The sequence below is a fragment of the Carica papaya genome, chromosome 1 (assembly GCF_054855325.1).
Source record: "Carica papaya isolate Zhongbai chromosome 1, ASM5485532v1, whole genome shotgun sequence".
Taxonomy (NCBI): Eukaryota; Viridiplantae; Streptophyta; class Magnoliopsida; order Brassicales; family Caricaceae; genus Carica; species Carica papaya.
In genome coordinates this window covers 2021177-2044594 of record NC_142309.1, presented here as the reverse complement: position 1 = coordinate 2044594, position 23418 = coordinate 2021177, and the positions used below count along the sequence as shown (strand labels likewise).

The following is a 23418-nucleotide window of genomic DNA, read 5'->3' as shown; positions in this document are numbered from 1 at the left end:
ATATACTTAACAAAAAAAATATTTTATTATTGATCCGATAAATTAGAATATAATATCTAAATTTAATTTATAATAAAAATAAATAAATCTCAATAATGGATCTAATTTATTCTAAAAAACTGTTATATTTTTTATTTTAAAAACAGAATAAGACTTTTTTTAATTTTAAATTTTTTTTTTAACAGTATGTTAATTTTACACTGAGTTAAAAGTAAAAAACTTAAAGTTTTAATATAAAATAAAATGAATAATCATTGAAATAAAATTTATTACTCAAACAACTTATTTAACTAAAAGATTAAAACAAAATATCATAAACAATCCAATTAAAAAAACTCAGTCACCACGTGATTTTGTATAACGTCAAAAATTGCAAACAAGGCTCGGTGAATTGGAGATATTTTTTAAAGGGGGTAGTTGGAGGGATTTTCTTCCAAATGCTACCATATAATTTCATGCGGAGTTAGGTGAGGGGGCCCGGGTTGGCGAACATGAACGCGAACACGATCCGGTTATGATCTCACCTTTGACCAAAATTCTTTGACCTCCAAATTTTAACTTAATTACAATATTGCCATTATAGACCGGAATGAATATTTTTAATATTTTAATATTTAAAAACATGCAATTTCAAACTCATTATATCAAACTTTTCTTAATAAATTATTTTTTTTTTCAGTTGATGTTTGTTAAAATTAACTGAAATTTTTGCATTCTCACTATATTATACAAAATTAAATTACAAAATATAACAATAAATTTTTTATATAATAGTTATGCATTAATGTTTATAATAATTTTATTAGTAGCTTTCTAAAAATATAAATATTGAGTATTTTTAAGTCAATTTGTACTAAATTATTTAATATTATATATTTATTTTAAAATATAATTTATTCTTAGGGAAACATAAAAACAATTTATTAATTTAATTTTTTTAGATATTATCTTATTTTAATTCTAACTTACATATATTATAAATAAACAAGTTACTAAATGCTGGAGGTTGTGTTGGCATTTTCGTAAATTTTATGAAATCCGTGGATAAAAAGTAAAGGGGTGTAATGGCAATATGCAAATGTACAATATACCGTACACAATCAATATAAAAAGGGAAGATTCAATCCTCAACTCTCTTCTCGACAGTCAGCCAATTTCCCTATCGCCTGATTTGCGCAAATCGGCGGAGAACTTCGCACCATCTCTGACTATCTCTTTTTCTTTCTGCTAACCTACAGAGGCTACTCAAATTAGTAGCAGCAGAAACAGATAGTTAGAGAGATATCCCGCGAAAATGGCATTTGAGAAGATCAAGGTTGCCAATCCCATCGTCGAGATGGACGGTGAGACTATTTCTCTCTGTATCTTCCAATAACAGTTTCATGAATCCGGTCTCATCGTTTTAACTCATCGATTCACAGATCTGTACTTGTTTTTTTTAATCGCCGATAACATTTCAAAACTCACAAGATCCTGATCGGTCTGTAACGTGGAAAAGTGAGAATAGCTTTTTAAGATCCTAGGATCGAAACAGAATATCTCTGTTTGTATATTGAATTGGATTTTTTTTTTGGTTAGAGGACCTATTTACTTCAACGAATTTATTACTTTGTCGTCGATTTGCCGCATGAGATCTGTTTGATAATTTATTTTTTGGTTCCAGTTTGACCTTGGTTCTCCATACGAATTCATAGGTTTGACTTGTTTAATCTTATAGTTAGTGAGTTTTTTTATGAAATCTGGATTTGGAGCAAAGTTTCTCGAAAGGTATTATTTTAAGATCAATATGATTACTTCGCCGTTCGTAGTTGTATTAACAGAATGTATAAGCATTTCGTTTACAAATCTTAAACATGCTCTCCAATGGAATATATACTTTCATTGACCAGTTCAATGGACCATTTTTTAATCATTTAATACTAGGAAGCTGTCTCTCTAATGAAGCTGACTTAAGCTTTTTATTTTAAATTGGATAAAACTAACTTGCAGATGGTGTCTTATTGTTCTATTTTTGAAATCTCTTCTCTCATGCTAAAAGTAATGTTTTATTGTCTCTCTCAAAAAGTAGTTTTGATTTAATACTAGGAAGCTTTCTCTCTGATGAAGCTGACTAGAGCTTTTTATTTTAAATTGGATAAAACTAACTTGCAGATGGTGCCTTATTGTTTTATTTTTAAAATCTCTTTTCTCGTACTACAAATAATTTTTAATTTCTATCAAAAGGTAGTTTGGTTCTGATGCACCTCAAGATTGAATTTTAAAGTTCCATATCGATTGTGCTAGCTTTCCTTTTTTTTTTTTAAATTTCATGTGATTCTAATATTTTTCCAGTTTAACTTTGTTTTAAGATGTAGAACATATACAAATTTTGTTTGCTCTCAGTGAAACTGGAAATAGGTCTTTTGTTGGCAGCACTCATTTTTTGTTGGACCACAATGGATATGAAAGAGGATCATTATGCAAGGCCTAACTCATTGTAGTGGGGTTTTCCTAGCAATGCTAGCATCTTAAATGGAACTATTGTGCTTTGTACTGAGACTGTTAGCCAAATGCATCTTTTAGTGGAATGCTTTTTCTCATAATGTAATTCTTTGTTCATGTAACAGGAGATGAAATGACTCGAGTTTTCTGGAAATCAATCAAAGATAAGGTGATGTGGGAAATAAATCATCTGCAATCAAATGTGCTCTTTTTTGTCAAAAGTTTTGACACTGTTGCTTATATGCATAAATGGCCTTGATATTTCTACAGCTTATTTTCCCCTTTTTGGAGTTGGACATTAAGTACTTTGATCTTGGCCTTCCAAATCGTGATGCAACTGATGACAAAGTCACAATTGAAAGTGCAGAAGCTACTCGCAAGTATGTGTTTTACGCTTACCGATCATGCATCTGTGCTTGTTGAACCTTTTCACTTGACAATTACTATTTTTGCATTTTGATTATGCTGAAATAATTTGGTTTGCCATGCTTTTCTTCCTTTTTAGCGGAGATCTTATTCTTAGTTTGAATATGGTGTTTCTTATACATTGCAGTCTTTTGCTTATCTGGTTACTGAAGAAGTTTGCGTTGTATTTAACTATGGCAATCCAATTCTTCTTTTAGGTACAATGTTGCAATCAAGTGTGCTACAATTACTCCAGGTATATATGGATGAATTTGATCTCAAAGTACTTCTTGAGTTGGTTGAAGATTTATATTTTTGCTGCTACAATAAACTTCTCAATAACAGTACAAATTTGGTGATAAACAGATGAAGCTCGTGTGAAGGAGTTTAATTTGAAGTACATGTGGAAAAGTCCAAATGGGACCATTAGGAATATTCTAAATGGTCAGTAACAACTTCACCTTATCATTTTCATCTAACCCTGTTGCATGCATTACAAGCTGGTTCATGATGAGGTTTGGTGGTTGGTATTATTCCCAGGTACTGTCTTTAGAGAACCAATTATTTGCAAAAATGTTCCCCGGCTTGTCCCAGGTACTTTTTTTTGGTGACATTATTGCTGTTCATTCCTTTGTGCCGGTCTGAAGTTATACCATGCTGATAATTATATTGTCAGGTTGGACAAAGCCCATATGCATTGGAAGACATGCTTTTGGAGATCAGTATCGTGCCACTGATACAGTCATCAAAGGGGCTGGGAAACTTAAGTTGGTTTTTGGTAAATTTTTATGGTTTCAGAGATTTGCTTTTAGTATTCTATTTTAATATTTAAAAATGCCACTTCTTGACCTTCTTTGTCTGTGGAATGGGTTATAACTTATAGGACTTCAATATGTAAATTGCTTGCAGTTCCAGAAGGACAAGATGAGAAGACAGAGTTGGAGGTTTTCAACTTTACTGGTGCTGGGGGAGTAGCGTTGTCCATGTATAACACTGATGAGGTTTGGTTCTGCTACTTTCTTGTCCCTTAGCATTGGATTCAGTGTTGTTGCAACTGACTGATTTTGTTAAATTATATCTGAAACATGAATGCAGTCTATCTGTTCTTTTGCCGAGGCTTCAATGGCAACTGCTTACCAGAAAAAGTGGCCACTTTATCTTAGCACCAAAAATACTATTCTTAAGAAATATGATGGAAGGTGTGTTTACTTGGTTGACCTGGCTTCTAAACTCATTCTTTTACTGTATTGCTCTTCTGGTACTTCGTTGAAAATATGCTTTTAGCCTCGTGCTTCAATATATTTTAAGTTATATCTGTTTGTATGATGAAGATTTAAGGATATATTTCAAGAAGTTTATGAGGCTGAATGGAAATCTAAGTTTGAGGCTGCCGGGATATGGTGAGTTCTTGCCTACTTTTGTCAGAATTGTAATTACTGCTGCTTCACTGTGTTTTTCTCTAACCTGTATGATTAAATTTGAAGGTATGAACACCGTCTTATTGACGATATGGTGGCTTATGCTCTCAAGAGTGAAGGGGGATATGTGTGGGCTTGCAAGAACTATGATGGGGATGTACAAAGTGATTTCTTAGCCCAAGGTATGCATAACAAGCTGCTGGTGAATGTAAAATTTAACATAAGGATTAGAGACTTGTTTTTTGTGTTTTAACTTTGAAGGTTTCTGAAGAAAGTAGATGAAACATCCATTTCCCTCTAGTGAAAGCTGAATCACTAACTTATAATTGTTTTCATGTAGGTTTCGGATCTCTTGGATTGATGACATCTGTCCTGGTACATCTCAAATCAATTTGTGAAGTTTTCAATTTACTATGGGTGGTGGCATGTTTTTCTCTCTCTCAGTAGTTAATATAAATTTCAATAAAATATGTATAATTACTATTTAATAAAGGCATGTAACCGTATTAGCTTAGTGGCTTTACTAAAAAAAAAAAAAAAAAATTCATATTAGCTTTGCAGAAGATTTCGATTATTAGTATTTTCCAGGTATTCTTCCTTAACCTAACATATTGCATGAGATGACCTTTTTATCTTGTGATAGTTGCAACTTATTAAATTTCTATTATTATTACCAAACAGAAAAGAGTATTCCACACTTCACAATAGGAATAGCAAAGTGAAATAAAAAATAGTAATGCTATATGTGCTAATACTTCCAGTGGAACCTCTATTGAAGCTTTAATGACATTTCTCTCAACCCTTGCATGCATGATCATTTCAGCTAATTCCACTGTGTTTATTTACTTTTGACTTGCTAATTTGTGAAATTTGGTTCAGGTCTGCCCTGATGGGAAGACAATAGAAGCAGAAGCAGCCCATGGTACAGTTACGAGACATTACAGGGTTCATCAGAAAGGTGGTGAAACTAGCACAAACAGCATAGCATCTATCTTTGCATGGTCACGAGGACTTGCACACAGGTACCTTGAAGTTACAGCTTTTGATCTGTTGATTATTTGAAAGTTCATATTGGGTGCTAATTTGGTATACTCTTTTCTGGCAGGGCAAAGTTGGATGAGAATGCCAGACTGTTGGATTTTACCGAGAAACTAGAAGCTGCTTGTATTGGAGTTGTAGAATCTGGGAAGATGACAAAAGATCTTGCACTTCTTATCCATGGACCAAAGTGAGTACCTCGAAAAAAACCTCAAATGTGTTTGGTCTTGGCCTCTATGTGATTTCTTTTATTGATGTTTTATTCATCACATATTCGCTATTTAAGGGTTACACGGGACCAATATCTGAACACCGAGGGGTTCATTGATGCCGTGGCAGAGGAGCTGAGAGCAAGACTGAAAGCTTAACTTTGTAAGTTGACTCTAACTAGTTCAAGTTTTAAGATGTTTGCTAATTTTTTAGAAAATTTCTGAATATATAGTGTGGAGCTTTCCTGGTGTTTGGAAGTCTTCTGCTCTCTCTTGTTTCCCTCTTTAAAAAATTGGTAGACTGTTTTTCGAACAATGGAACCTACTGTATATGGTATCCAATTTTCCAAATGGTAGAATTCAGTCCAAATTACCCATTTAATTCTAGAAGTATGAGTTATGTTGCAATTGCATTGTAAAACTTTTTCCCTCTTATAAATTAGTTATTGAACTTTACAAAGTTGTTTGGAAATATTATAATTTTTTACAAAAATAGCAGAAGTTCCTTATCACTTGGGTTAACATAAAAGATGACTTCAAAAACATAATTTTTTTTTGAATATTTATTATTATCATCTGTATAACTTTAATAAAATTAATTAATTGTTTTTCTTAAAGATAATTTTTAGTTATGATTTTCAAACTAACAAAAAGGGACAAAATAGATAATATTTCTGTTATTTTCTGATAAAGCTTTTGCAAGTGTATAAAACTATCATGAATTTGAAACAATTCATAAAATATTTTTAGAGCTAACACAGTAACTTCTCCTAGAATTTACTTAAAAATGAATTATATTTATGTTTGAATCTTATTAAGTTTGATGATCAAAAATGAACTTCAAAGTTTGGTGCAAAAAGCTTTAAAAAAATCTTTTGTACCTTACTTTAACCCTCTTCCTGTTTCTCTAAACATCACTGTTCAGTTGAATTTATAAAATGTTTAGAAGTTCGTGATTGTTTAAATTCAAAGAATTCATTTTTCAATTTATTTACAAACACAGAACTTCATCCTTCATATGTTCTAAACTTTAATCTAAGAATTATTACATAGCTACATGAGTGTATGTGCTAATTAAAATTTTGAGTGGTATAAAGATTGGATCATGACCGCGTTTCTTCAGTTTAAAGATTCATTGCAAACATGCTTTCGTTGGTTTAGGTGTGAACCCGTCATCCCATGTACTTTTCATTTTTTTCATCCATTGTAGATTTCATATTGATGAGTTTTAACCCGAACACTCCCGTAAACTCATGTATTGTTTTTAGTCAGTTCTTAAGAGCACAAGTTCTGCCGCATGATACTAACATGGTTTTTATGTTTGTTGGCAGATATTCTGTGATCCAGTTATATGATCGGACGCAATAAAAGAAAGTGAGAAAGATTAAGGGAGGGTGTCTTCTGAAGGTCATTGTAGACCGTATACATCTCATTTTTCAATCATATTGTTGGGACACCATTTTAGCTTTGTTTAATTTATGCTGATTCTGATAATATTGCGGCGCCCTGAACAAATTTGTTGCGGTGAAAAAAATGTTTCATTGACATGCTTAAAAATTTTAAGTTAAATTACCAAATTAAAATTTGAAATTTAAGTAGTCATTATAATTTAATTTTTAATATTTCTTATTATAATATAGTATCTAGTTTTTAATGTTTTGTATTATAATCTAGTATTTAAGATTTTTCGTTCGATTTAAATATTGAGTTTCTTTCATCTCCTCTAAAGGATTAAAAATTGTCATTTTTGACCATTTAGAAAGACGTTGAGAATGATTTTAATTAATTTAAATTAATAAATTAATAAAACAAAATATAAATATTATTATTAATTTATTAATTTAAATAAGTTAATTAGAATTTTTTTGAAATGATTTCTTAGCGTAACTAATCATATTGTAATTATTTTAATTTTTTATATTAAAAAATAAAAAAACTAAACTTTTGAATTAATAAAAAGATACTTCAGAAGTTAATATTTAAAAAATATATTAGAAGTTAAATTGTAATGTATCAATATTAATATAATAATTTATCAAAAAAGTTGGGAAGTGAAACCGCATAGAAAGTCTTTGAAAAAATAGGAGCGACGTGAAAGCTGAGAAGAAGTTTGCTTGGTTTTCTACTAGGCTGGGCCTGGAATGCTCACAATCTACATAGGTCCTTCGCCAAAAATAAAATCTTACTTCTTAACGAACCTAGTTTAGCTGAACACCATCTGTCCTAGAGTGTTTGATCTTAGTACGAATGTGGTAATTTTTGATGATGCTGTATGTCACACTAAGAGAGTTTGACACTTTTTACAATTAAAAAATCTTCAAGTAAATATAATTAAAAATATCAACTTTGAAATTAGAAAAATATCAGTTTATTTCACAAAATGTATTTCCGAAAAACAGTTTATTCTACAAAATAAAATAATAGATTTTTAACTGAATTTCAAATGAATATCCATGCCCAAAGTGGCATGGGTTATTCCTCCCATTCTCACCTCGTAAGTAAACCTCTCATCCCTTATCCCGTCCTCTACCATGGGCTTCCAAACAAATGGAGTTGGACTAATCATTTCGTAATTGAAAAAAAAAAAAAAACTTACACCTAAATGGATTTAAATTTAATTATTCATCCTTAATCTGCAGGTAAATTTTTATATCCTCCATTTAACTCAATACCTTCTATTTACTTATTCTACCCTTTCACCGGTCAAACTCACTATCTTTATCGGCTTTTACATAAACAATATTTTTAAAAATAATTATGTAATATAACTCAACAATATTTAAATTAATAGTTACCAAAAAAATATTAAGTCATGTACTATTCATCAATATAACTTGATTAAAATTAATCACATGTGCTAATACAGCATATTAAATATAAGATATATTGCTCACCTTTCCTTCTAATTGCTGAATAAAATACTAACTGCTCCTGCATCCACAACAGTGGTAGAAACAATAGTGAGCCGTCCTCCCAGCGAGAATTTGCTGATAAACAAACTAGTATAGAGCATCCAAGCCGAAGTATTGATAACTCAATAAAGGGTCACAAGGCACCTGATATTGCATTTTATTCTTTCATATAAGGCATATAGAGATTGTTTGAACTTCCGCATCCTATGCAATAGCTCTAATACACCTGGAACACAATATGCTACTTTATTTTTTCATTGCTAGATGTTGTTAACATATGTGAAAAGAAATCATTCTTACCAAGAACAAGTCTTAATTGAAGGTAACTAACAGCTATTTTCAATCTGGAGAGAACTGCTTTCACTGCAAGACAAAGAAGAGTCAAATAATTACCAGCTTGATTTGTAATTTCTGATGAAACTAATGTCACAGGACATTGGGGGTTGGGCGGATTGGGAAACCTTAGCATAGACAGTCTTGATAGGACGAAGCTCTCAATGCACCTATGTCCGCATTTTATTGCAAAAGATGCCGACTTTATTTTCTAAAAGAGGCTTTATGTTCTCTATGTCTAGTATTAGAATGGTTTCCCGGACAGCAAGACAAATTACCATCAAACTTACCAGATTTATGATCTGACTTTGGAGAGAGACCATATAAGGCATATTTGGCATAGGCTAGCAGCCTCACCTGCTGTGAAGCACCCAACTTGCTAATAACAGACCTTAGTAGTCCACTGGAATAAGAAAAAAGAAATTTAAGGCTGGGAAAGCTAGCGTAGAATATCAATTGACAACTCAAAAATCTTACTCTGTACGCAATATCGTGAGGAAGTCAGGCGGCAGAGACTCCATGAATGAGGATATGTCCTCCATCTTTAATAACTTCAACTCCTGCTTCAGTTTATTTTTCTCTTCAGTTGACATCCCCTTTCCCAGTGCTGATTTACTGTTGAATACTGAAGAACACTATAATAACTCAATTTTTATTAAAAAATTGATGATTCGGAAATGCACCGAGCCAAAAGGGAAAGATTTAATTATATTAACAGTTAGAAAATCTAGTTACGTGATTAATATGAATGTTCTAACATGCAACAAATGCAGACTATTTTATCCATACCCACCCTCCCAATGACCAAGGGATAATGTTATTTTAATATAAAATAGAAACTATAAAATATTTTCATGTACCAAATGGAGCCTAATATTCTGCAATTTTTTTACTAATAAAAGAAGAACTCATTAAAAAGCATCAAGAGAGTGCAGCCCAAACATAAAAGAAAGTAAAGGAAGAATCTACAAGTTAATTAGGATCTTAATGGTGAACCCTAGATCTTCCGCTGAATTGAGCAGATCACACCCTTAAACAAAAAGTAAAGGGGCTGAAACCAAGCATCCTGCACTCTATCCAAAGAATAGTAAACATCTCAAAAGTTCTTCTATTTCTTTCTATCCAAATAACTCACAAGTAACTAGAAGGATAAGAGAAATAATTCTTTTCCTTCCTCATCATCTAAGATACCTTGCCATACCCGCAGTTCATCTGCCATTGAACCAACCATGACAAACTGCACTCTTAGAAGGTTCAAAGTCATCAATAGTGAAAATATGACTCCTTGCAGCTTGCCAAGGGAAAACAACAGCTATCCTAAGAGAGGCATTTTGTCTCCAAATCTGCTTCCAAAGAAATGAGATGGACTAGCAGAAGTCAGGTTGACAAATAGGAAAACTTCAGGAGAATTAGCTTTTTGAACAAAGCTTCAACACAGGTTCATCCTTCCTTGAGGAAGAAGTTTGCTTGGTTTCAATTTTGTGCAATAAAGAAATGGAGTCATCTTCCTCCTAGTCAATCAAGTTCCTCAACCTCCACCTTTCCCACACCACTTGACCACCAACCATTGTGAAACAGCCGCCCACAAAAGCAACTTTTCTTCAGGCAAATGGAAACAAATACGGGAATTCTGTGAAAAGCTGAGAAGAGCAAAACCAAATGTCATCATGACCTTTGATCTGGAGAAAAACGTCAAAAACCCTCCTAATCCATGCTAATTCACCTTCAATTACTAGTGCCATAAGGACCCTCACTCTTTTAGTCATCCAATCTGCTCTCCCTCAACACATAATAAATGGCTTTGATACCAAATGTTGTGGTCCCTAAGATTTGGACTTGTTATGAGTCGATGAAGAGAAAAGTCTGAGTAGGAACTTGCATTCTTGCTGTTTCTTCTCTTCCACCTATAAATTTGTTTTAGTAAGGGCTCATTAGAGGAAACCCTTGAATCTCATGAACACTAAATAAAATTTGAAATTTTTCCTACATATTATTCCTTCCATGATTTGATTGTTATGTTACAAATCTTCCTAAAGAATAGCACTCCTATTTTACAGGAATAACTACCCTTTCAACTACCATAATTATCTTTTACCCTTATCTAACTTCAAGCATCTTTCTTACGCAACATTCATCCAACTAGTTAAAACTTAATTGTTATGTTTTATTACACTTCAAATACAAATTACTAAATTATACAACTAAAACAATATTTTAAATAAGTAATTCAAAAATTAGCCCTTAGATTCTTTTATTTAAATGTTGATAAAGTAATTTGTAATGTCACGAATCCAAACACCACAACCCAACAACTTTTTGAATCTAAGCCACTGACACTCAAAAGGTCAAACTTAAGATCTTGGAGTATGTGACTTCAACTTTGATATAGATCTCAACAATCAAATATTTTTCCAATGTAGGATTGGGTTATTACAACCTCCACGATTCAAATCCTTCATATAATCATTAAGATCACACATCAGAATCACAAAATTTAATTGAAAGGTTTAAGATTGTATCACCTTAGGGTCCCCAAGCGAGCACATACTCTGATATTATTTGTAATGCCACGAGCCTAAATACCACTATCTCAACAACCTTTTGGACCAATACCACCAGTCATTAAAAAATAAAAACTCAAGTAATTGGCAATATATGACGTGAACTCTTTTATGGAGTTCAACAATCACATATCTTCTCGAATTTATAACATTATTCTTCACTTCCTAGCACCCTCCCCCGAAAAAAAAGTGTAGATATATGTGTGTGTGTGTGTGTGTGTAAAAGAAGTGTATTCATTAAGAACTTCAACAAGAGATAAGCTTGCCCAATGAATGAGAAATTCATGCTAGCCATCACGGGAGCATGCATCCAAGATTTCCTAAGGAAGTTGTGCGAGAGTACTATCACACATAACGAAGAGGAAGATCCATAGAAATAATGTTAAGAGGAGACTACAGAAAAGAATCATGAAAAACAGGATTGAAATGTGTCTCTAGATGAAGATCCAACTTGTAAGTCATGGATCCAACACACCAACACGCCCCAAGATAGCGAAAGGACCATGGGTTTATTATTATCATTATTTCGATGGAAAAGGATTTTAGGAGCTAATTTCAAATTCATGCAATGACAACAATGGTTTAGCTTGAAAAGGACCAAATCCTCAACTGCAGAAGTAACATTGCAATGTCTTAGCAGTACCTTTCTCACAGTTGTTAAGGTTTCTGTTCATTTTTCAAATCCTGCATTGTCTTAAATTTTTTAATTTATCTTCTTGTACTTTCGTGTTTTCGAGGATACTTCATCCTTTTGCTCTTGTTTCTAACATCTCTCTCCCTCTTTCTAATTAATTTCTTATATTTAAGAAAAAGAAAATATATTCTGCATTCTTTCCACAACTTGTGACAGTACATCTTATGTTTTAGTGCATGGGTTCATGTACAACCCTAAACAAAACTTAAAACAATACCCAATTGATATGTGACTGATGTAAATGATATGTAACACTACATTGTACAAGTGTCTGAATGCATACTAAATCTGACATAAACCTATATGCGCTGAGCATTTTGGTTATCAATACCTTGTGTTGTAAACTAGGAGCTCTACTTGAAAGTTTTGGGAAAAAAATGCTAATGTGCATCAATTGGCAAATATATCTATTACTGAGAAAACTAACAGGGTGGCGCATAACAAATACCTGTCAATAGTTCTTCCTGTAAAAATAAGGGGAAAGAATCTTGAGTACTTCCCAACACCAAATGTTTCGCCGAGATTCTCTATTTTATCGGAGTCTAATAGAATTAGAGCCTTCCAGAGCTCGCAATAGTCCAGTCTAAATCTTTCGTCCAACTTTTTGCAGATTCCATAGTCTAAAAGAACTGCATAGTTTGAAACAGAACACAAGACATGGCAAGTGATCTTAATCGTATAAAACATTTTCTCCTAAATCCAAATGGGTACGGTGTCATCAACATGGACGTACCTAAAATAAAGCCATTTTGACCTTCTGGGGAAACTAGTAGATTACCAGGATGTGGATCTCCATGCAGGAAGCCATGAAGAAATATCATTTCAGCAAACACTTCTGCCAACACTTTGGCAACCTAATGACCAAAAGACAACACAACATTGGAAAAATATTTGCTTCACCGAACAGGAATATATTGCCAGAAGCTTATCAATTCAAGAATTTTTTTGAGACGACATAAATTCAGTGATTAAGGCTTTGAGAACTCCTTAATTTGCCAATGGTGTATAATAGAGCCAATCATCATATCTGCATTCGTAGAAAAACTATATCCATCCAGTTTCTGAAATGGATATTGAAGAATAGAAAAGGATTTCAATTGCCAAAAATACAGATTCGCAAAGAAGACCATGATGCAGCATTCCAAAAGCCTCTCTGGCTGTCTTGTATCTGAGACCCTCAACACTTTAATTGATTGCAATCAACAATATCCCTATATCCATCGATTTTGACCAACACAATCAAATTCAACACTTATTGAAAGATAATTTCACACCTAAGTATCAATCCAAAAATAGGTAAGAACTGAAAACTTTAATGACTATTGGGGAGCAAATTCATTTTTTTCAATATGTTGAATTTCACAATAAGTCAAAACTAGTGGAAGTAAAAGTAGTGTCAACTGCGAATAATTGGAAATTTTAAGCCATGATTGCTACTTTCTAGTTTTGGAAAAGGATAAAAGTCCATATGATGGAGATGAACATGAACTAAATCTTCTAAATAGATTAGAAATTGTATTTCTTAACCATTCTTTAATAGTATGGCTAACATTAGGACTTTATTCATACTATGGTTCTATTCTATTTAGAAATTTAATTATTTCGGATTTGATTTATATTGTACTTGGATTAGTATTTCCTAATCATATTACTAACAAATATTTCTTAGCCTAATCCTATTTGGGAAAGATTACTTAGGAGGCACTATAAATACAATTATAATTCCATTTTTGAGACAAGTCCGGCTATTTGATAAAGAGTTCTTAAGATTTTCTCAACATTTCTTGTTGAGATGCAATTAAATCTTAAAAGTAATGCTAAGAATCCTTAGGTGTTATTCTAAGAGAGTGACGTCTAGGTTTTTCCCCAAATTATTGAAAAGACAAATTAACCTTAATTTGTCCTGCACATCCACACTTCAAGGACTGCTCCTGTAATAAACCCTTCATATACTAACAAATGTTAATCCCTAGTAAATAAAAGAGACAAACCTTAACCGGATTTATTCCCATTTTCTTCATAAACTCTACATCATCAACCTGAAATTCTAAGGAAGATTCCATTAGCAGCACATTGCAAAGTCAAAGCATAACATAAATACTGTGTAACCTGACATTCTAAGGAACATCCCATCAGTGGTACAATAAAATCAAGTCAAAAGCATGCATGATAGTTTTTTACATACCTAATAGAGATGAGAAAGAGTTAACATAATACTCAGTCCTACACACATAGAAAAATGATTCTTCAAGAATTTTAAGATGAGGATATAACATCTGTCTCCTCCTCTCTCCCCCCCGCCCCCAACAACAAAAAAAAAAAACAAAAGAAAACGCTTGCTCAAAAGAGTTATTATAGAAGGTTAGGTGATGGGACAAAATCAAATAGCATAAAATTTGAAGCCAAAGCACACATAGACGCACCAATAAACTCACTCTCAAAAATAAACAACAATGTGATGAAGCTTCAAACTTTTGGTTTAAATTTTTCTATCGCAAAAAGATCTTATAGAGCTTTGAAATTTTATCTTGTGAAAAGCGTAATCTGTATGTTAGCATACAGTGCCTCTGAACTGCACATATTTTTAACCCTAAAAAAATGAAAACAAAAGACAGACAATTACTTTTACATCCCTTTTCCAGATTGAGAAATGCTAGTTTTGACTCCAGTTACTGGCAAATGAAGATGAGAAATACGATTTGCGATTGAATGTTAGCTTAACAGAGAGAATCACATCATTAAATCACAAGATAGCAAGCCAACTAAACCAAAAAGGGGTAAGCGGCTTTACTGTTAAATTAAAATGCCTTTGTAGGTAACACCTAACTAGTTCCTATCACTCTCTTTCTTCACATAGTCCAGAAATTAGTTGAACCCTGGTACCAGCAAAGCCAGTCAAAAGTTTTAGGGTTCAGAGAATCATTTGTCCTATTCATGATATGAAGAAGGTCCACGAATCATACCTTGTGTCCCGAACAAAACTGCATCGTTAATACATGACTTGTTGTTAAATCCTGGACAATATGCATGTCTGTAAGTTTGATATAACACAACGCATTTTAATGCTGCTATTCAAGTATGTAATTTCTACCAAAAACGAACACTTGTTAGATAGCAAATAAAGATGAGGAAGGAACTTTGATATCATACCCAAAATACACTAGGAACCCTGACCATTTTGTTTTTCGCAAAGTTTTTAGCCATTGTCTCTGAATTTTTAGCCTCCTGAATGAAATCTGCGTCGACAGAAAAGAAAAAAAGAAATTCATTGCTACTTCATTTCTATTAACAAATACTAAGGAGAGGAAAAATAATAATGATATCATTCCATCAGAATCTTATAAACAGCATAAATAAGTAGTTATACTTGGTTTTTTCAATTGTATTCAATCATGCTTAATCATAGAAAGTTAACAAAAAGATAACCATAAAAAGACAGAACATCATAATATACAATATAAAAGTGTTATTTCAAAAAAAAAAAAAAAATACAATATGAGAGTGAAAGAATTTAGAATTCATTCAACTAATCATGCTCAATCATAGAAAGTCTACAAAAAGATAACCACAAAAAAGACAGAACACTGTTATATACACTAGGGAAGTGAAAGGACTAACAATTCATTCATAATTCACAGAGAACCAAATATGCAAACAAATGCACGGAATATCATTTATTCTTTACCTTGAGATAGAAATTCACTAAGAAGACTGGGTTGCTTTTCTGAGGGGATAACAGATTGGAAGAAGTAGAAGGGGCAGTAAGGGATTGTGAAGAACAATCCACTTTTTCCGAATGTCAATAGAGGAAGAAGAAGAAGAATATGAAGACAAGCTTGGGCAAGAGAGGACATAAACGGAATAAGGGAAGGATTACAATTTATGCTCGCAGATAAAACAAGCAGAGATGGGGCAACGTAAGGGCATGGGTGAAAAGTATCAAGGACATGTTGACCTAGAGAGGTATGGTGATCCATGTGAGAATGCAGAATGCCAAAAATGGAAAAGGAATGCAATCTTAACATTGAGGCAATTACCATTCAGACTCTTGGTAAGCATCATACTCTGAATACTTGCTCTAACTTACTTTTTCATTGAGGCAATTACCATTCAGACTCTTGGTAAGCATCATACTCTGAATACTTGCTCTAACTTACTTTTTCCCCATGCATGGTTTATCAGCGAACAATGAGGATATACCATCACCAGCAAAGATATTCTACCTGTTCCAGATCTCAAGCATGGATATGAACATCAACCTATGCCTCGGAAAAGCAAGGTACTGCTGAAAAGTGCCATTACCATAAAGGCAATTTTCATAGATGGACAACCCAAACAAACTCATTGAAAACTTAAAACCTAGGTTAATGCGCGAATTGGGGAGTGAAGGGTAGTGGCATCACAAAAGACCTGCGTACAAAGAAAAAACAATGTGGCACGGGGATTAGGAAATTAGCACAAAGAGGAGTAGGTGGGAAACAGAGGTCCTTAAATTGTCCATGAGAGTGATAAGCAGGAACATTGATTAGGTAGTGTACTTAAAGGGAAAAAGATCAAAGATGTTATAGCGAGAGTGAATCCATAGTGACGCTACAGGAAATGAAAACAGAAGTTGACACTATTCTAGTCCGAAGCGTGTGGGAAAGTTGGTTTAAGCAGTGGGCATTCTTATTATCTCTAGGGGCTTTGGGGGCTATCTAATTCTTTGGGACACTGGATTTGCTCCCAAATAGACACAGTTGAGGGAATCTATTTTTTGTTAGTGCTTTTGATGTTAAGGGGAAGGGGTGTTGGTGGTTCACCAATGTATATAAGCCGACAAGATAAAGATTTCAGGATGTACTATGCAAGGAGTGGTTCACCCAGTTTCCTTTCTCCCTCACAGAAGCTTCTTCTGGCCCTCATTCCGCAGCTTGTGGGCTTAGGGGCCTGAAGAATTTGGGCTCCACCTAGGTTGGTTTCAAAGTCAGGATCAGGCTTAAATTTGAAATTTGCCTGACATAAAAGCTGACTGAGGTTTGCTTCGCTACCTGTCTCTCAGCCTTCAATCTTCCACTATCCCTCCCACCCTTCTTCTCTTCAGCCTTCCTTGCTATCTCAGCATAAGAGCTCTCCTTTGCACTCGCCACTGACATAAAGTTGCATGCTGCAGCTAGGGCAACAGATGAATCCAACCTAGATTCTTTGGGCATGAACCAATTCAGGAGCGGCAGAAGATTGAAACCTTTGACAAACAAAGCCCATCTTCATAGGTTTGATCGGCTTCCTAGCAAGGTCGCATATGTACAGAAGTGTTTTCCACCACCCTCCAATTTGATGGCCTTCTAGGATAACCACTCTTCTTTTATCCTTCTTTCACCTTTCCATCAATGCCACAAAACAACCTCCAGCAATCAAGGCCAAATCCACCTACAGGGTGTGATAAGAACTCAGCTAACTTTTGACCCATGAGCCTCTTCCTTCCTCCCAGTAGAATTCTTGCAAACATCTCATGAGCAAACTCACTCCCCCCTTCCCCAATCCCCCTCAACAGAACACTATCGACATGCAGAAGCTTTTTCGATTCTCACAACTGCTTTTCCTGCAAGTCCAAAGTCAAAGGACTTCCTTTCTACAACCAGGGACCTTCTAGTTGTCGAAGATGACATAGATGCCCCCCCTCTTCTCAAACTGGTGGAAAAATGCCTAAACTTTCTCTCTCTAGAATTTCCTCTAACTAGAACTAAGTTGATCTTCTTGCACAAACAAATAGATATGTCTTGGCAAATAATTCTCTTCAATTTTCCAAAACTATAAACACAAAATTCAATGAAGATTATTGATGACATACTTCTGAAATGACTATGTACACATGCCACATGCACAAATATATAGGTATATAGTATATCGTTTATTGTAAACAATTTCTTCAATATTTCAAAACTTGAAATACAAAACAAAGATTGCAGACGACATTCTCGCACGATGACAATGTGCACATGCCATATGCAAAAATACATATTACAAATCATATACAACAAAAATCACAAGACCTGCAGAACTAACCAAGTTCCAAAGAAATTGCCATTACAAATTCTGATACCAGCCATCCGAACCTATATTCAGGAAACAACTGTGGGACAAATGCGTGGAGAGAGAAATAATTAGAGAGTGAGAATAATACTGTATCATATCATTATCTTAAAAATTTCTATGTAATTGGGAGGTACTCCCTTAGTACCTTTGTGAATAATAATATTTTCATCTTTTATTTTTTAAAAAAATATCATTATCTTAAAAAATGATATAAATACATGCCATAGCTAATGATATCAAATTAGCAAATCCAGTTTCAATACCATGGGCACCATGTCCATTTTCAATATACAGATTATATAATTATTATCAGATCCTAAGTGGAGTCTCTTGACACAGTTCAGGCCAAATTTCACTGCTTTATGGATATAAAGCAAGCCACCATGCTTTGCTGATATTCCACCCCCTTCAAGGGTGCTGGTTCAGCCCCTTTACAATATGCAGCAATTCCATAATGTTCTTGAAAAGATTTCAGGCCTTCGAGTCCAACCCTTCCCCATTTGCCCATATTTGACAAACTTTGAAATAAAATGTAGTAAAGCCCATAAAACCAGCATCCCCCATTTGATCCTCAGCAATCAACGTAGACGACGTAGAATGATTCCAAGGGCTATCACTTAAGATAACTACCCAGAAATGCAACCATAAAGAAGAAAATTATGATCTGAGTTAAAGACACTAAAGATAAATTGTTTCAAAATATTAACCGGAGATGGTACCAGTCTAACAAGTAGTTTCTTAGTAAAAGGAAAAAAAAAACATTTCATTGTAAATATTTTAATTCAGCACACAGTTGAATGATTGGCACATAAACTTTAATTTAGAAAAATAATATCATATCAACCAAAAAAATAATAAAATAATCGCCAGGAAATTATGTGCGCACCCATGCAACCCATTTAGAAAGGAAAGACATGATAGTTGTATCTAATTTCATCTTCTGCTCCAAGCCAGGGTACTGCACCTATTCTCCATCAAAGAAAGCACTTGTCAAACATAAAAATATAATTTAAAAAAATATTTTGTCTAATATATTCATATTTCCTCGTGCCCTTCCAAGTTAAAGATGAGGAACAACTAACATAATAGAAGAAGAAAATGAAAACAATTCAGAACAAAAGGGGAGTGTACAATCACAATAACATTGTGGATTGACCAAAGAGCTGGCTGGTGGAAGCATTCTGATATCCATAAACATGACACTTTGCACTTGGATGGAAGGTATAATAATTTCATGGATCATAATGTACTCTTATGAGCCAAAAGAGTATTTGAATGAATAACAGGGGAAACATCCAACCATAAGTTGAAAAAATTGTCTTTTTAAGTCCTCAATATCGTTACTACAACCCTTCCTTTTCAGACAATTTTCTGTGAACCACAAGTTGATACTGGAATCTCATGATATTAACTACCCAAACCTTTATCATATGCAAGCAAGTTATAGACTAACATAATAGAAAAAAAGTCAGTACCATAAATTTTGGGAGCAGGTTTAAGTCTAGATTGTCTATGAATGTTATTTTGCAAGACCAAACTTAAGGAACTTCACATTCTAATTATCAAAGAGAAAATGAATAAATATTAAAGGGCCACGCAAGATGGAACCGGGACATTGACCAAATCAAGAACCAATAATCCCTAAAGAGTAAAAATATCATGAAGACAACAAAAAAAGAATTGCTATGCACATTAGTTTTCCGGCTAACCTTGATAGCTACTTCTTGATGATCTTTCAAGACTGCATGATGTACTTGAGCAATAGAAGCAGCTGCTATTGGTTCTTCATCAAGAAACAAAAATCTGAAGATTTAAAAATACAGCCCAAAGTCAACAAAAACAAGTAAAAGAACCTGGCTAGGGATGGCATTTTATTTTGTTTGGAGACTGGCGATTCATTTTATGGGTCATAGACAGGTTGTGTCAACTTAAACACATGAGACAATTGTACCTGACCTGAATAAAACATGATTGATTAATTATGTTGATACTCAATTATCTCACTCTAACCGAAAAAGGCATAAATAACCAATTTTATTGATCTCATCAAAATCCTAACATGAAGTAACATGATTAACCTATTTAATTAAAAACTTCATCTTAACCTGTACAATGATATGACACAGTCAACTTGTTTAATTATTTAACTGATGTCAATGCACAGCAGAATTAAACTAAACATGTGAATGTAGGTAAATTCCTATTCTACCTTTTCCGAACTCATAACTTAATTGATGTGACTTCCTAATTAAACATAAACCAAAACATATTGAACTAAAAGAACAATTGACAAAAAAATAGTTTCCCTCTTCCTCTAACGAGTCCAGCTCCCGGCTCCCTATTTATTTTCTTATTTCAAGTGAGTTTCTTCTTTTTCTTTGCAAATAGTTAGGCATCACATTTCCTTCTAAAACCTGGCTTTTCATTGATTTTATTTTCATAGGCTTTGTCTTACTCGGAAAAGAACCAGGAAGCAATTCTTGGTCATTGAATGTTTTAATGAATGGCATGACTGCAAAAATTCTAAAATGGTATAATTTAGAAGTATACTCCCGATAGCACATAGGCAGAGTAGTAACTAACTATTTAGGAATTATATTATTTAGGTTATTTTTATATTTTCCAATTTATTTATGTTTTATTTTCCTAATTTTGATTGTATTGATATTTCCTAGCTAGTATTCTTAGGCTAATCTTGGCTCTCTACAGATAAGTCTTAATTTTCTTTTAAGAGCATTACTCAGTGAACACAACCTCTCTCTGATAATTTTCACATTAGTTGGTTGTGCGATTCAATCAAATTTTAGGTGTGCTACCTACACAAAAAGTGTAATATCTATTTTTTTTTTCAAAACCTCAAGTAGGCAAATGAACATAGTTTGCCATATATAACCTCCTAACCTACTTCATTTTATCCCTAAACATCCAAAATAGCACGCAACAATATATCCATATCAAATACAGGTTTGTCAAGATTCATCAACTTTTGTTTGTTCAAAAAGGGCAGTAAACATAAGCGTATCGAGCCAAATAATTGAGTATTTAATGTCTGTTTAGTCAAATATTATATAGATTGAGTTTTCAAGAAGCTTGATTTGAGGTTTTCTTTGGGTCCTAATTCAGTTTATGTAAAAATTTAGAGAACTCAACTTTAACTCAATTTATGCTCAATATTTAAAGAGGCTTGAACTTAAGCTTGAATTGTCTCAACTTTGAATGTCATTTTTAATAAATTAAATAAATTATATATAATAAACATAAGATATAAAGATCAAAAAAATAAAAATAAACAGTAGATATATAGTCAGAATAAAAGTATATGTACATAAAAACATATATTGATATATAGGTATAAATTTAAAATATGTTAATATATAATCAACATGTCCACAATTCACAAATTTTTAACCAAACATGGATTTGTATTCAATTCATTAAGACAAATGAAGCTATAAAAACTTTAACTCTGTTCAAGCTCAGCCAAAGCAAACTTTGATTAAGGCAGGCCCAAGCTATTTGTCAATATGCGAAATATGAAACACTTAATTTCAATATACATTTGACAAATTTACATAAATGTAGAATCTTCCTTTCAATAGCGGTCTTCCTATATGTAAAAGAATAGGAGAGGTTAACATAGCCTTTTTTTGTTCTATATCAGTATTTGATAGGAACAAGTTATACAAATTAAACGTCATCTCAAACATTTCAAATCAGTCACTGAAAATTTCAAGCCTAATTGAGACAAACATCACATCGAAATAAAGAAGAAAGACTTACATCTTGGACAAATTCTGCCCTAAATTGTTGATCAACACTTCTTTTATAACTTTGAAACGACAAGGAGCTGCCTTCAGAATTATTAACCAGCAAAATAGCAGTAAAGACCAATCAGACGCAAAAACCATCTCTGTCTATAGAAATACATCTTCACACAGACTAAATATGAACCAAACCTTGTCTTGTAAGGACGAAAGAGTAGAGGAGTATTCTCGTGGAACCTGCCTCAAGGCAGCCACAAACTGTCCAGCTTTCACATAGAAACCTTTGTTGGCATCACATAACTTTAGTATTCTTTTGGCGGAACGTAGATGAACCTAAAACCGACACGACAAATTTTCACTACAGCTGGAGCACAATAATATGATTTTCATGCTTATAAATTCCATCTAAAAAAAAATGAGTATATCTTGGATTTAATAACTCCTTTTTAAATTGAATAATCAATTCTTCCAATTTCCAGGGATAAATACATGCCTTCTGATATGAGTTGAAGATACAAATGACGTTGAAGCTCATAAAACATGTAAAAAAGCATATTGGCAGAGAAAAGAAAGGCAAACCTCAGATAATTTGCGATGATACTCGTGAGAATCCTCAGGAATTCCACGTAAAGAAAATTTGTAATCAGCAACAGTGCAACCAAACTGCAACACAACCAAAGATGGCGAGTTGAACAAAAGGAAAAAGAAAAAAAAAAAGAGAAGAGTGAGAGAAGAAACGGACAGTGGAGATCGCGCGAGAGGAGCGAATGACGCAATCGAAACCAGTCCTAACTTTCTCGGGAAAATGAGGGGAAAAGAGGGGAGAATCTTGGGAAGATGAGAGGAGATTTGAGGCGTTAGCAGCTTGAAAAGTGAGGCCAGTAGCCGTTAGTAGGTAAATTGTGGTCTTGGCTCTAGCGGGAAACTTGAACGTTTTGTTCATTCTCAATTTGGGGGTGCTTTTGGCGGTGGCTCGTTACTCAGCGGGTACAAGACGCAATTCCGACCGCCTTTTATTTCTTCTAAGAATCATGCTCGGGTCGGATCCAACTCGGCGTGTAGAAGATGCAACTCCAGACAGCGTTTTATTCTCCTAGGAATTCCTTATCGGGTCGGATCCAACTAAAGATTGACCCGCCCGAAAAGTTTCATTTCTTTATGGTCCCACTTTCGTTTACATGAGCTAAAAGTCCTTAAATTTAATTAGTCAAGACCCAAAATTTGGGGTTTGTTCCAAATTTAGCCTGCATCTTACTTTTGTTTACATTTTAAACAATAAATTATTGCATTTCTTACTTTTTAACATTATAAATCGTAATTTTTCCAACAAAACAAAAAAACTCTCTCCCTTCTGTGTCTCGACCAAAAGCAGAAAATCTCCAATACCCAGCAACAGAGAAAGCAGAGAAGATGGGTGTATCAGCCTCAAAGCGAGAGAAGAACTCACTAGCCAACTCGCGCTCGTTTGACTCAACTTGTGACTCTCACAGCACGCTTTTGAAGGAGTCCTCACTTACCAGCTCCTCAC

The 23418-nt window shown here is 33.6% G+C and overlaps 2 protein-coding genes across 8 annotated transcripts; one reads left to right on the top strand and one right to left on the bottom strand.

Moving 5' to 3' along the window:
• Positions 1–1121: 1121 nt before the first annotated feature.
• CICDH (cytosolic NADP+-dependent isocitrate dehydrogenase) lies at positions 1122–7171 on the top strand. The gene is made up of 16 exons (XM_022032377.2): positions 1122–1343; positions 2607–2650; positions 2752–2861; positions 3105–3142; positions 3253–3330; positions 3427–3480; positions 3563–3664; positions 3796–3887; positions 3982–4085; positions 4218–4286; positions 4371–4486; positions 4645–4679; positions 5184–5326; positions 5410–5532; positions 5629–5714; positions 6883–7171. Exons 1-15 carry the CDS (start codon positions 1295–1297, stop codon positions 5708–5710), a joined length of 1239 nt encoding a protein of 412 aa, XP_021888069.1. The 5' UTR covers positions 1122–1294; the 3' UTR covers positions 5711–5714; positions 6883–7171.
• Positions 7172–8335: 1164 nt separating this feature from the next.
• LOC110807281 (Protein kinase superfamily protein) lies at positions 8336–23277 on the bottom strand. 7 transcript variants are annotated; one of them, XM_088213389.1, is made up of 17 exons: positions 22633–23276; positions 22470–22553; positions 22083–22223; positions 21907–21977; positions 19836–19929; positions 19013–19090; positions 18097–18163; positions 15202–15287; positions 15015–15065; positions 14043–14090; positions 12785–12905; positions 12500–12680; positions 9274–9411; positions 9087–9199; positions 8764–8826; positions 8608–8707; positions 8336–8482 (listed from the first exon to the last, which is right to left on the bottom strand). In XM_088213389.1, exons 1-17 carry the CDS (start codon positions 22831–22833, stop codon positions 8473–8475), a joined length of 1647 nt encoding a protein of 548 aa, XP_088069515.1. In that variant the 5' UTR covers positions 22834–23276; the 3' UTR covers positions 8336–8472. The 7 variants fall into 7 exon arrangements, with proteins under 7 accessions (XP_088069515.1, XP_021888054.2, XP_021888056.2 ...); XM_022032362.2 differs by having other exon boundaries at positions 8608–8704; XM_022032364.2 differs by having other exon boundaries at positions 8608–8689; positions 22633–23273.
• Between the last annotated feature and the right edge of the window lie 141 nt (positions 23278–23418).

Coding starts and splice junctions, on each gene's coding strand:
- LOC110807281 (XM_088213384.1), bottom strand. CDS start 22,833: ATGAACAAAACGTTCAAGTTTCCCGCTAGAGCCAAGACCACAATTTAC. Junction 14,091..15,014: donor AGTTTTGTTCGGGACACAAG/GTATGATTCGTG, acceptor TTAGAATTTCAG/GTTGATGATGTAGAGTTTAT. Junction 12,906..14,042: donor TGGGAATAAATCCGGTTAAG/GTTTGTCTCTTT, acceptor TTTGGTCATTAG/GTTGCCAAAGTGTTGGCAGA.
- CICDH (XM_022032377.2), top strand. CDS start 1,295: ATGGCATTTGAGAAGATCAAGGTTGCCAATCCCATCGTCGAGATGGAC. Junction 2,862..3,104: donor AGTGCAGAAGCTACTCGCAA/GTATGTGTTTTA, acceptor TTCTTCTTTTAG/GTACAATGTTGCAATCAAGT. Junction 3,143..3,252: donor GTGTGCTACAATTACTCCAG/GTATATATGGAT, acceptor GGTGATAAACAG/ATGAAGCTCGTGTGAAGGAG.